This window comes from Momordica charantia, assembly GCF_013281855.1.
Source record: "Momordica charantia cultivar OHB3-1 chromosome 4 unlocalized genomic scaffold, Mcharantia_2.0 BLBB01000004.1, whole genome shotgun sequence".
NCBI lineage: Eukaryota > Viridiplantae > Streptophyta > Magnoliopsida > Cucurbitales > Cucurbitaceae > Momordica > Momordica charantia.
In genome coordinates this window covers 17,550,409-17,564,627 of record NW_028275162.1, presented here as the reverse complement: position 1 = coordinate 17,564,627, position 14,219 = coordinate 17,550,409, and the positions used below count along the sequence as shown (strand labels likewise).

General features: G+C 33.8%; 1 protein-coding gene across 1 annotated transcript; it reads left to right on the top strand.

Moving 5' to 3' along the window:
• The first annotated feature begins 10,237 nt into the window (after positions 1-10,237).
• On the top strand, positions 10,238-13,223 carry LOC111023870 (transcription factor bHLH30). The gene is made up of 3 exons (XM_088123510.1): positions 10,238-10,496; positions 10,593-11,106; positions 12,359-13,223. The coding sequence occupies exons 2-3, from the start codon at positions 10,612-10,614 to the stop codon at positions 12,845-12,847; spliced, it is 984 nt and encodes a 327-aa protein (XP_087979636.1). The 5' UTR covers positions 10,238-10,496; positions 10,593-10,611; the 3' UTR covers positions 12,848-13,223.
• Positions 13,224-14,219: the final 996 nt, after the last annotated feature.

Genomic DNA, 14,219 nt, shown 5'->3' with positions numbered 1-14,219 from the left:
TTGCGAATATCTGAATGTCGTTGTCAATGAATGTTTGTAGTTGGTGGCGAAAGAGACTATAACAAAAGAATTATTGAAGGTCTTGCAAGACAGGTATAAAAAACCTTCTGCCAATACAAAAATACTTCTACGGACGAAGTATTTTAATATCCACACGGAGGAGGGAACCTCGATGAATTCCCACATTAATGAGCTCACCGATATCTTGAACAAATTAGAAGTGATGGGTGTCAAGATTGAGGAAGAGGTGAAAGCTATGAGGCTGATGACGTCTTTGCCTGACAGTTGGGAGACGATGAAGACCACGGTGTCAAATTCGCTAGGGGAAAATAGCTTGAAATTTTTAGCTATTTGTGATGCCGCCTTATCTGAAGAAGCCCAGAGAAAATTAGAGAAAAAGTCTACATCTACTTCAGGGGCAGAAAACGGGGTTGAATAAGCTTTGGTAGCCCAGAACAAAGGGAAGGCAAAGATGAGTTACAATGGGAAGCAGAAGTAGAGATACAGCAAGGGTAGTGGGAGTTCCAATTGGGAAGTGGAATGTTATTACTGTCACAAGAAGGGACACGTGAACCGTTTTTGTAGAAAGTTCAAAGAAGATTTTGAGAAGGGGAACAATTCTGCAAATGTCGTAAGAGAAGAAGAACGGATTAAAGAGTTTCTGGCTTGTGTTCAGAGCAACGTATTTGTAGACCAGTGGGGTAGTAGACACTTCAGCATCAACGCACGTTGCTTCAGACAGATGTTGGTTCTCATCTCTTACTGTAGGTGATTATGACTTAGTGAAGATGGGGAATGGGAGTATCTCCAAGGTGAGAGGAATTGGAGATGTTGGTTTGAAGACAGGCGAAGGGGTCGAGTTGGTGCTACGAGGCGTCAGGTATATTCCTAGCTTCAGATTTAATTTGTTATCCGTAGGGAAGCTAGAGACAATGGCTATAGCAGTTAGTTTAGTAGGGGTTGCTGGAAGCTCAAGAGGGAATCTAAGGTGGTGGCAACAGGCCACAAGAGATCTTCTATTTATGTGTCAAAGTTTGGGGTTGTCAAGGGTTCACTGAGACAGACAATGCACAGAGTAGCTACAGATAGTTCAGGACGAGACCTTAAAGGACCAACAACATTGATGGCCAGAACAGATCAGAAAAACTTGCCATCAGCTCACGTTAAACAGTTGAGAAGTACAGAAAAGGGAAACGAGAATTTGATAGGCCATCAAGTTCATACCTCAGCTGTCAGACGTTCAGGAGAGCTGGTGAAGTCGCATAGGCGAATTAGTGCATTTAAAGGTACGGGTTTTGTTTCTAGTGTGGTGACAGACTTGGGTGGAAGTGCCAAGTCATCAGGGGAATCTTCCTTTAAAGGTCGTTGGGTTCAATCGAGAAAGGAAGCAACGGGGACCACTTAGATCAAGTGGGAGTATGTGGCTATGTCTCTAAGTTTGGGGGACGATACCACGTAGACCTGTCCAGTCTCAGGGCAGAGTCAGACAATACTTGGGTAGGGCCAAGCAGTGTGGATCAGTTCATTGATAGATTAGTCAGAACTGTGCCTTGACAGAGGGTGTCAAGAAGTTGATGGGACACTATCGTTGTAATGGGAAGCAGAGAATTGTCGCTTTGTCTCAAAGTGGGAGATTGTTGGGATTGGTGGAGTCAAAATGATGTCGGATCAAGCTAGGGATGAGTCGGGATCGAGCCGGGACGCGTCGAGGTCGAAGCGAGGATGAAAGACAGGGGAGCGGGGCGCTGCAGGCCACTCAGGTCGAGAAGACAGCCCTGCGGCGCCGCTACAAGGTGCCACGGTGCTATCCTGATGGGTGGTGCGGGCGGACTCTTCCGTCCATAGCGCCATGGCGTTGGGGACAGCGTCATGGCGCTATCTCGATGTTTATAAATACTGTTGTTCGGGATTATGGTTTTGAAGCTGAAAAAGGGTTATTATCCAGCCGATTTTAAGTCGTTTTTAGGAGGGTTTCGTGGCAGTTTCAAGGGAGAGGCTCGGGCATTGGCAGAAGCATTGAGGCTCATCAAGATCAACATATCGGGGTAATTATATCTTAATTATTGTGAGTTTTTCATTTCTATTCCTAAGTATTAATTGTGTAAAATACTTAGAAGCTATAGGGCTTTTGTTGGTACCTCTAGGGGATATTTTTGGGAGTGTTATCGTATCCAATCCTCAACAATATTAGTGAATTACCCACATCTGAATGGAAGACTGGACGTAGACCTTAATGGTGAACGAGTATAATTTGTTGTGTCGTTTACTTGTGCTTTATTGTTTTTCTTCCTATTTACATATTCTTGGTTGTGTTGGATATTTTCTGTGGAAAGAAAAATTATACAGGACCGTTAATTTCCCAACAGTCATCACGGAAGGATAAACCTCCAAACTGGACAAAAGTACTCATGGGAGTAGATGGATGAATGACTATTCGATGTAGGTTACAAGTGACATTTTGTTTTTGGGGCCGAGAGCATTGTTAGAGTGGTAACGAGTACAAACAAAGTCTCTCACATTGGTTAGGAAAAGAGAAGATCCATTTTATATACCTAATGAAACATCTATATTGGCATGAGGTCTTTCGATGAAATCAAAAGCAAAGCAATTATGAGAAACTTATGGCTAAAGTAAATAATATCATACCATTGTAGAGATATTCTGGGATACCATTATTCATATTAAAAGAACTCGGTTAAAATATATTTTAATCATTATATTTCGTAGTTTGTGATGTCTTTGTATCCATCTATTTTAAATGAGCTATCTCGCCGTTAAAAATTTTGTTACAATTAAATATTTGGCATTGAAACATGAAGATAGTAATTATGAATCAAATTGTTTGGACCGAGGAACATAATACCTCGGAAAACATGAAAAAGATACAAATATATAATAATATGTTAGTTAAGGAAATCATTTCCCATTGTTAATATGTTTGCAAATGGTAGTAAAAATTGATTGTTAGTTTTCTAAAATAACTGTCACTTTATTTATTAATATGAATCTATATGGATAACAACTATTTTTCTTTTGTTTCAAAAAGAAAAACAACTATTTTATTTTTTCTTACTTCTTTTAAGTTGATCTAATTTTCAAAAATAGGTTCTTTAACTTTAGAAGAAGTAAAAGTTCTAGAAACACGGTTCTACACCAAACTATTCCATAGAACAACATCATCCTATGTTAATTTTGTGAAGAGGGTCTTGAATCTTGATGGCTTTTATTCGTGTAAATCTTATTTTAATAATTGAACTTTTCATGTTTTGAAAGTGACGTAGAATGAGTGCTTTTGAAAAAAAAAATCTAAGTATAATTGATTTTTCAAAATCATCCTCTCGATATCTTAAAAATCAATTTAAAGTGATTTTATATTTTTTTAATTAATTTTTTAATTTGTCAAACATAATCAATGAAAAGTGAAGTAACTCTTGACAATAACAAAAGTGTCAAAATCATTCCCAACACGCTTAGTCTTTTATATTTGAAAATATTTGTTGGATAAGCATTTCGTTTTTAGTTTTCCTTTTTTAAAAATGATTTAAATATTTTTTGGTCTCTCTATTTTTTAGCTTTGGTTTATTTTGATATATGTACTTTAGAAACACCCATTATGATTTCTATACTTTCAAGTTTATTTCATTTTAGTCCCTATCCTTTCGAAACGTTCATTTTTGTCCCCGTACTTTAAAAAAGTGATCATTTTTGTCCATTTATTTCTCATTTTCTATTTCATTTTCCGATCAAAATTTTAGCATGACACTTCATTATACTCACTAAATTATTTGGTAGCCATAAATTTGCATTAAAGGGTTTTCCTTGTATATAAAATTTGTACTAATTTTGTAAATATGGAAAAAAAAAAGTCACTTTGTAGAAGTATACAAGGACAAAAACAAAAGTCTTAAAAATAATGAGTCTAAAATGGGGACAATTTGAAAATGCAGAGAAGTCGAAATTACAGATAATTTAAATCTTAAAAAATTAAGCGGAAAATATCTTCCATGTAGTTCTTTGTTTTATCTCATATATATTTTTAAAAGCTTTCAAAACCTAAGTAAAATTTTTTAAAACTAAAAATCAAGTCTTAAAAAAATTATTTTATGAATTTTGACTAATTTAAATGTGTTTTCGAGGAAGGTGACAAATAAAAAAGAAAGAATAAAATAAAATAAATAATAATAATGATGATGAAATAAATGGTGAAGAATCAAACATAATTTTTTTAAAATATAAAATTAAGGGAAATTGTATTGGATAACTAAACTTTTATACCTATTTACAAAGATGTCAACCACTTTTTTATTTTGCAAATATGGCAAAATATTTGAATTTTTATTCTCGAAATTTTTATTATTCCAATTTTACCCCTATGATATCTGATATATACCTGATTTATATCTGATATACGTCAGATTGATGTATATCTGATATACGCCCGATAAATTTATATCTGATATACGTCCAATGTATCTCTGGTATACTTCTGATCTACGTCTGATGTACACTCGATGTATCTCTGATGTACATCAGATGTACATATTATACATCTAATATACATCTGATGTATCTCTAATTTATGATATACCTATGTATATCTTATCTGATATATATCCGATGTATCTCTGATGTACATTTGATGTATATCAGTGATAATATTAAATATATTTGTAACTAATATATGATATACATGAGTAGATCACAGATGCATCAATGTTAGATATCGGTAGATATCATGGTTATATCAATGGTACATTAGAGACATATTAAGTATATATCATAGATGCATCAAAGTTATATTAGTGATAAATCATATAATCATATGAGAAGTTATATTAGTAGATATCACAGTTATATTAGTGGTAAATTAAAGACATATCAAATATATATCACATGTATATAAGTGTTATATCAGCATGGTAAATCAATGGTAGATTATATAACCATATAAGAACCTATATCAGTACAAATCATAGTTATATCATACGTATATCAGTGACAAACCATATTAGAAATTATATTGGTAGATATCATAAATATATCAGAAGTAAATCAATTTTATATCAGTATTATATCAGTGGTATATTAAAGACATATCGATAATATATTACACATATATTAATGGTAAATCAATAAATAGTAAATAATATAATCATATAAGAAGTTATATGAGTAGATATCATAGTTATATCAATGATATATCAGTTGTATATCAGTAGTAAATCATATGTATATCAAGTATATATTAGATATATATGAGTGCTATATCAATGGTACATCAATGTTACGAGGGTTGATTTGACATTTTATTATTGGACATCCGTTTTTTCTAAAAGTTTTGCTATATTTGCAAATTTAAAAGGTAGATGCTAAATATGTTATTTCTTTAAATTTTTTTGTTATATTTGTAACTGCCCCTACAATTAAAAACAAAATCATTATAAAAAACCTAAATATATATATATATATATATATATATATATATATATATATATATATATATCTTTAGTTTCTAAGCTACTTTACATAAAAATCAACTTTGATAATGCTTACTAACAGTCTTAATATCCTACGAGTTATCTTGTCAACCAAATGTAGTAGGGTCAGGCGGTTGACCCGTGATTAGTCGAGGTGCGAGCAAGCTGGTCCGGGCACACGGATTCAAAAAAAAAATGCTTACTAACAGTTAAAATTTTCATACTCATTTAACAAAAAATTCGCACGGAACATTCACTTATCAAATTAAAAATAGTTAGATAACTTAAATTTCCATTAAATATATTATAAAAATACACCAAAATAAGTGATTTTGACGATTTAAAGAAGAATACAATACTTCAAAATTAGTATAAGAGAAGAAAATGGAATAAGAAGTAAAAGTTCACGATCCAAAATAAGAAATAAACCTATAATACACACATATTTATATGTATGTATGTATATACAAAATACAATAAGCCTGACAAAAGGTTCGGTTTGAATCGGGTGCGTGTATTGGAGTCTCTACTCTCTTTATCCACGTTACAATAATTTTTACTTCATAAATAATTTTTAAATATGGTTAGACTCCACATCATTCTTAAATAATGTTGAGGTAACAAATAGTTACAGTATCGAAACTATTTTTCAGACAAGAGAATAGTAAAATGAAAAAAAAATGAAGGGTAAAGGTTTGAAAGCGAGAAAAACACTCGCAGATGGTGGCGTAGTGGGCTTGTGGTCGAATGGACGAAATACCCTCCCCAATCCAAATCTAGCGGGGCACGTAGCTGGGATTCCCCAATTCGAGTACGAGCCTCGCAATGTCGTTTACGTTAATAGGTGGCCCTCGATACTTTACACTCCCTAATTATAGAGAACCTCTAATGTAAGTCACACCACATTCGATTCGAGGTGAAAAAAGTGTGTTATGTTACTGTAGAAGAAGTATATTATATTAATATAATATTATGAAAAAGGGAAGTAGGAAAAAGGTGAGAATAGGGTTAATGATTAGTGTTATTGCTTTAGTAAACCATGCTCTGCGACCATAAAACTGTGTAATTTACACAGAGGTTGCCGGCCTAAGAATTAAGATAGCCTTTAAGCCATGCTTTTGTTTTTATCTTATTTTTACCATAAAAAGTCCTTTCAACACCCAAACCAGCCACAGCTGCTTGCTTCGAATACCGAGCATTTTCTTTTCTTTCTTTTTTGCTTCAATTCTCATTTCCAAAACCTATTATGTCAAATAGTTGTGCCCTCTCCTACTTTAACAGACCAAATCTTACCAACCCATTTATCCATATATAATAGTTTATAATACTTGGAATTTATCCCAACTTGGTATTAATCCGACCTAACTTTGTGAGAAAATGATGTGTTGTTGTTGTTTCTAGTTTTGGAAAATTATGATCAACAAGTGCAAATACTTGTTTCTTTGTGTGATGGGCTCTCTTTTTGACCACAGGCTAATTTTTTTTAGTATTGTTGAAAGTTTGTAAACCTATGAGAGACATTTGAAATTCAAATATGAATTTAAAATTATATATAAATATTCATAGAGTTCCGTCTCAAAATCAATTGGCAGTGAGAGGAGTAGTCCATATCTATTGTAAACATTTGCAAGATCTTTTTTCTTTTGAATGTGGGATCCTTAACATGCCCTCTTAAAATCGTGACTCTTTTGATTCATCGATCTTGGTCGGATCTCATTTTTGGATCAAATGTTCGTTTGGGCTTTGTTCTACTCTCATATATTCGTAGAGTTGCATCTTAAAATTAATTGGAAATAAGAATATAGTAGCTCATGTCTATTATAAATTATTTTTGTAACGTTTCAGCTTTCTTTTCAACGTGAGATATTTAATTAATACTACAAACCCATGTAAGTTGAAAACTTTCTTTAGAAAAGACATGCTCCTTTTTTTTTTTCAATTCTCTCTTGTACTCTATCTACATTCAAAGTTGTGTAATGCCATTGATCACCAAATTGACCGTCAAAGTGGCTTGACATGAGCAAAGAAAGAGTACACTCAACTTTATCATTCGCATGTGAAAGGAACTCACATGATTGCACCATTTCAACCATCACATATACTTAGAGGAGAAGACTTATTAGCTATGGAAAATGGGAACAATTATTTCTGTTAATTATTTCTCTAGGCTATTCTAACAAATTAAAATTTGAAAACTAGACTTAATAAATGAATGGAAATTATTGATTCCACACACAATATCCACATGGAGAAAGGAGACACCTTGAATCATCAAACCCTCAAATGAAATGATAATGACACTTCATTTGAACATGTTTAAATGTAATAATCCATAGTTAAGGAGAGAGAGAGAAGACATTAATATGTTAATATTTACAGGTGAAGCCAAGGGGGAGTTTAATTATGAGGAGGAGGAGAGACAGAGAGGGAATTAGGAGTGTGTTCCAAGACACAATGATTACATGGTGTTGGGGAAGCAGAAAGGTGGCGTGGAATTGGAATTGGAATTGGCCAACTCTATGGAGCAACGTGGTGCCTTTGACCCATGGAGGAAGAAGAGCAAAAGCCTCCCTTTTTGCCTCGGGTCGCTCCACACTCTCTCTCTCTAATGCCATTCTTTTTTCTTTCAACACCAATCACAGCCCAACGGACAACATTATTACATGTTTAACAGCTAAAAACGAAAAAGAATGAACTCAACCCACCATTTAGATTTGCTTGATTTGCTTTTTTAGTACAACAAATGTGGACCGAACGTTATTGAACCTTCAACCCCTGGAAAAATAATAATTTAATATACGGTTAGAGTATGGTATAACTAGGGTATCAGATTATTGGATTTGGAAGGTGATTGCAAATTAACAAAACCACACATTGACTAGACGATCATGGGTATATAAGAGAGACAATTATCTTCATTGGTTTGGGGTCTTTTGGGTGGAACCAAAAGCAAAGCCGCGAGGCTATATCCAAAGCGAATAATATCATGTCATTGTGGAGATACGTGAAAGATACTTCATGTACCGTTGTCCTTAACATAGATTTCAATCAACATGTCGGCACATTTCTATGGATATTATCGATATGAGAGGTGAATCGACATTTCAATAGTGTCGCAAAAAAATGTACAAAACATAACAAATGTCACTAATGTGGACATAATATTAATATTAATCAATTTTAATTTATTTAAAAATTTTGAAATGCTTGTTAAGAATTCTTTACTTTTTCTATTTTTTCACAAATATTCATCTACATCGATACTTTATAGATATTTTCATAAAATTGATACATCGATATTTTTATTAACATCGATATTTAAAATCTTAGGTGTAACTAAATGAAATTAAAAGCGCAAGAGTTTGAATTTTGATACTCCCTAACCCCACCACTTAACTAGTTTGAAATGTGACCCACTTTAAGATATAATCTCATCTCTTTGTTGGAGCTAAGAAAAGAGATTGGGAAAGACAAACATATAAACTGTATTTTATCTTGGAACTCATGCGATATAGTAATTTTAATAATTTATATTATAAGGATCTGATACTTCATATAGATATATCAATGATATTATATTAGTATATAAAAAGAATATAATTTATCATATAAATGATATATTAGTGATATGGTAAGAATATAATTAATATACTTCATCAATATAGAAAACAGTATATCATTTCAATGACACCCATTAGAATTTCCCTTTTTAAGTTTGATAAATTGATATACACATTCTTAATTCACTCCTATTGTAAATGTAAACTATATATAAATTGAGGAAAATAATTAATAATAATGTGCAAGATTTGAATTCAATTATGATAATAGGTTAATTTAACTATCACCAAATTTCCAAAAGCTTAATATATTAGATTATAATTATTTTTTAATATAATATTCGTTAAAGTAATTCCTCTTTCTTTCTGTTTGAATTCTTTTACATAAAATCTCCACGTTCTTTAATATTATCGTTTTTTTTTCGGTGTTCCTTGTTTGTTATGCCCTTTTTTCAACAAAAGATCAATATATTAATTATTAAAGAATGATATTGTTGGGAGTATGCTAATATTAAAATAAATAAATAAGTGAACCGAAAAAGTGTTAATGATATATGAAAAGAAATAAAATTCAACATGAGTTTAGTCCAACTAGTTAAAACACATATCACTCAAATAATTGTGAATTCTAATCTCCACCCCCACATGATGTTATTCTAATAAAAAATTGGAAGGTTCGACGCTTCATTTTAGAATGTATTAATCTCCCTCTCTCCACCCGTGGGAAGGTACTATGGTGCAATGGCTCTTCCTCAATACTTTGGTTTATTTGGCTAGAGAGGAAAAAACAAACTTTTTTCGCAAACACTTCCGGATCTCCGGCCAATCTATGGAAAGATATAAAAACAAATACTTCCTCACAATTCACAAAATCGACCTTCTTTTGTAACTACAACATCTCCATCATCTCTCTAAACTGGAACGCTTTTACTTAGTCTCATGTATTTGTATGTTTCTCACCTACCTTTATAACTATCGTCTTTTTTTTTTTTTTTAAAGAAGCATGAGAGAGAGAGTAATAATAATAACAACGACAAAGTTTAATCTCCAATATTTTTAGAAGGGAGTAGACAACTTTTTTGGTGTAAGCAAAGAGTGGACAAAGAATGCCGTAAGAAGAAAGGAAAAGAGAAAAGGGAAAGGGGAAGGGGAAAGGGGCTATTGGGAGCTCCACACAGACGACTCAGAAGTCTATATATTTAGAGTGGTGCGAGAAAGAAAGAAGAAACAAGCCAAAACCATAGAAAATACAACAAACCAAACAGATCAAACATCCCAACAAAAGTTCACAAAAAAAAAAAAAAAAAAAGGAAAAAAGCCCATCATATATATTATCCCCCCAAATCCAGTGGGCACACCAAAAGGAAGAATCCAAGAGATCTTGTAGAAATAGAGAGACAATTTCTTGTCTTCTCTCCACAACAAACTAATCACAAAAACCACCCTATAACCAATCCAGGTCTCTCTTATTCATTTCTAGTAAATTCTTCATCCCCTTTTCTTTCTAAACCCTAAGGATTTAGCTGATTTTTGTGTTTTTTTTGGGTATTATTAGTGAGGTGATTTGGGATATTATGAAGGAGGAAGATCAGTGCTTTCAAGAACAGCTTCTAATGCAACAATACCAAACGACGATGATGATGCAGCAAAACGGCGACGTTTTCGGAAGCGGCGGCGGAGGAGGATTGATTTTTCCGGAAGTTTCTCCGATGATGTTGCCGCCGCCGTGGACGACGGTCCCCCAAGTCCAGGGCGGGTTCAACCCGATCCGAGAGCACGACCCGTTCCTCCCGCCGCCAAATTCCTACGCCAGCTTCTTCAACAGGAGAAATCAAAACCATCCATCTCTACAGTTTCCTTACGATATTGGCTCCAATAATCTCGGAATCGGGCAGATGGCCGCCATGGCCGGGCTGCAGCCCGAACTGACCAAGATGACCGCTCAAGAAATCATGGACGCCAAAGCTCTTGCCGCTTCCAAAAGCCACAGCGAAGCTGAGAGAAGAAGAAGAGAGAGAATCAACAACCATCTTGCTAAGCTACGTAGCTTGCTTCCCAGCACCACAAAAGTATGTTTTTTCCCTTCTTTTCCCTTTTTTTTTTTCTAATTTCCCCTCAAAACCCAAAACAATTTTTAAAAACCCAGAATCGGAGCGGTGTGGTGACGAACACCCAATACTGTAACTGATGTTGCGGAATTTTTTTCCGGGTTGAAACCTCGACTACACGCTCCACAAACTTGAACCGGGGAGCGGCTAACCTCATTCAGCCACAAACTCACTGCGCCACCGATCGGGGTGGGCAAAACCCAAAATAAATAGAATGAAATTTTGCTTGAAAATGACTCCCACGGTAAAGATTTGGTACAATCTTAGAAGATTGTGTTATAGTGAAGACCTTGGTTATCTTCTTCTTCCCAAACGACGAATTTTTCCACTTCCCTTTTCCCTTTTTTTTCGGTTTCTTTTTCATATTTTTTGGAACATAATTATTGACGTTTTTCCATGCGCTATTTATTCTCTCTTCATATCTTTGTCAGTGACCAGTGACACTCATACTAATTCAAAACCAAACAAACAAGATCTATAGACAAACGAGGTTTTTTCTTTTTCTTTTTTGGTTGCTGGAAACACTTGATTTTGATCTTGTTCATTTTCTATCTAATCTCGTTTAGTTTTTCTTACAACAAAACAAACCTGAAACTGAGTTTTGTAGAGCTTAAAAGAGTTTCTGATCAATTACTCTTGTTAAATTTTGTCCTTTTTTTCTTGAAATTCCTCATCTCAAGATTGCAGAAACCGAAGCGTTTTCTTCGAGCTACACACATGCGATGCAAAATGCTTTTAATTTATAATGCAGTTTTGTTGAAACTTTTCATTAGGGTGAGATATATTTAACACCCTTTAACCATGATTTTATAATGAAAGACGTTTACATTGCTATTATTTTTGGTATATTATCAAGCTTTCATCTATTCTATCAGACTTTTCTAACAAATTATCTTACTATTTTTTAGAAGTATTGAACTAATCTAGTAGTATATTGTAAAATTCTCCATTTTTTTTTTTGAGATCGAATCACCGAACCTAATAAGATCATAATATTTTTTTAATACTTAAGTTTTTAAATATTGGGCTAACTAATATTAAGCTTCTTCTAACAAATTGTCAAGATTCATTTTTTTTTTCTTTTAAATATTGAACTAATGAATCTACAGTATATTCTAAAACTCTTTAATATTTTAAGATTTATTAAGCTCATCTTCTCATTTGCATAACATGGAAGAAAAGATTATCATTTTTACACCAAGTTTTTTGGTAGACGGACAAGGCGTCGTTGCTAGCAGAAGTAATCCAACACGTAAAAGAGCTGAAACGACAGACAACATTGATAGCCGACGTAAGTCCGGTACCGACCGAGCTCGACGAGCTATCGGTGGACGTTGACGCGTCGGACGAGGACGGGAAGTTTGTGATCAAAGCCTCACTTTGTTGCGAGGATAGGTCGGATCTTCTGCCGCAGATCATCAAAACCCTCAAGTCCCTTCACCTGAGAACTCTAAGAGCCGAGATCACCACCCTCGGCGGTCGAGTAAAGAACGTCTTATTCATCACCGGAGACGATGACTCCTCCTCCTCCGGTGACCAACAAGAACCTCAACACCACCACCAATACTGCATCACTTCTATTCAGGAAGCACTCAAGGCCGTGATGGAGAAAGTTTGTAGCGAAGATCATTCCTCCTCAGGCAGCACCAAGAGACAAAGGACTAACAACAACATTAATATCATCGAACACAGGTCTCTCTAATTCATCAAACACACCCAATCCCATCCTCACATGGTTCAAACATGATTTTTTTTATCTAATTAAGCCCCATTTCATACCCATTCTCCTTTTTATTTTCTATTTTTTCAAAACCTTTTCCAAATTGAAGAAAAAAATAGGTTTAAAAGCTTGCTTTTTGTCTTTTTTCCTTATATTTTTCTAAGAAATCACTTGTGATTTTAGGAAAGTTGGAAAATTAAAAATGAAAGGGTTATTGAACAGGGCTTTGAGCGAGATTGAACTGATCCAAATGCAATTTTTATGACATGGGTTTTATCAGTTTATATCATGTTATTTTGACCATGTAGAATTCACTCAACAAAGTGAAATTAATTAATCTTCTTTGTTTTGGTGTGGCTATTGTATGTACAATTATTATCTGTGTACTGGAGAGCAGTGATCAAAAGGGAATATAATGATGTTCTTGGATAGAGAGAGAGAGAAAAAAGAGTGAAGGATCTTTTTCGGGAGAGAAACCTTATATGAAGACCGAAGATAGAAAATTTTGTTTCAAGTTCATAAGGATCCGAGTTTGGACCCAAATTTTGCAGGGTGGTGTTTGGGTTTGTTTTGTAGGAAGTTCAGAGTTTTAGTGGTGGAAAATTATGTCGTCATGGATGAGAGAATGGTGACGACATGTAGTTTTGTCATATGCTGAGTCCCCACATATATCTTGGTGGAGGAACGTGGTTCAAAATTTTTTTTTTTTTAATTATTATTCTACGTTTGAAACTATAATATGTTTTAAATTTATTGATGTTTTGGAACGTGTAAGAAAGCATCTTTTGAAAAGTCCTGTGTTAGAAATGGTCTTTTCAAGAAACAATTTTTGTTAAACCAAGTTGAAAACCATTATTTGAAAAGATGAAAAGGATTATATTTAGGCTCAATATATTTACTGAACCAATTATAAACCATTTTTAGGGTATAATAATGAAGCTATGGTTTTTGGTAATATAATATTAATTAAAAAGAAGTCCTTGAGAAAAAGGGGAATTTTGTAGAAGGCTATTTTTGGGCAAGAACCGAAGCGAATGGTTCTTTGTCTTTTGTGTATTATTTATTTCATTCTTCCTTAATTATCATTGTACAAATTTTTAGTCTCACGAAAGGAGTAGATTCGAAATGACCAAACTACTATATATCTTAGTATTTCTTTTTCTCTCTATCTCAATTTGTGTATTTATTGATATAATCCAACTTCCTTCTTTGGAATATTTTGATTATGCTCAATCCAGTCAAATTGATAGCAATTGGATATTAGAGCTTGTGGTGTTAAAATCTTGAGGAATTGATTATATGGAACCTTTTGCCATGTGAACCTACGAACACAGATACCATAACTGATCATGTT

Coding starts and splice junctions, on each gene's coding strand:
- LOC111023870 (XM_088123510.1), top strand. CDS start 10,612: ATGAAGGAGGAAGATCAGTGCTTTCAAGAACAGCTTCTAATGCAACAA. Junction 11,107..12,358: donor TGCTTCCCAGCACCACAAAA/GTATGTTTTTTC, acceptor GTTTTTTGGTAG/ACGGACAAGGCGTCGTTGCT.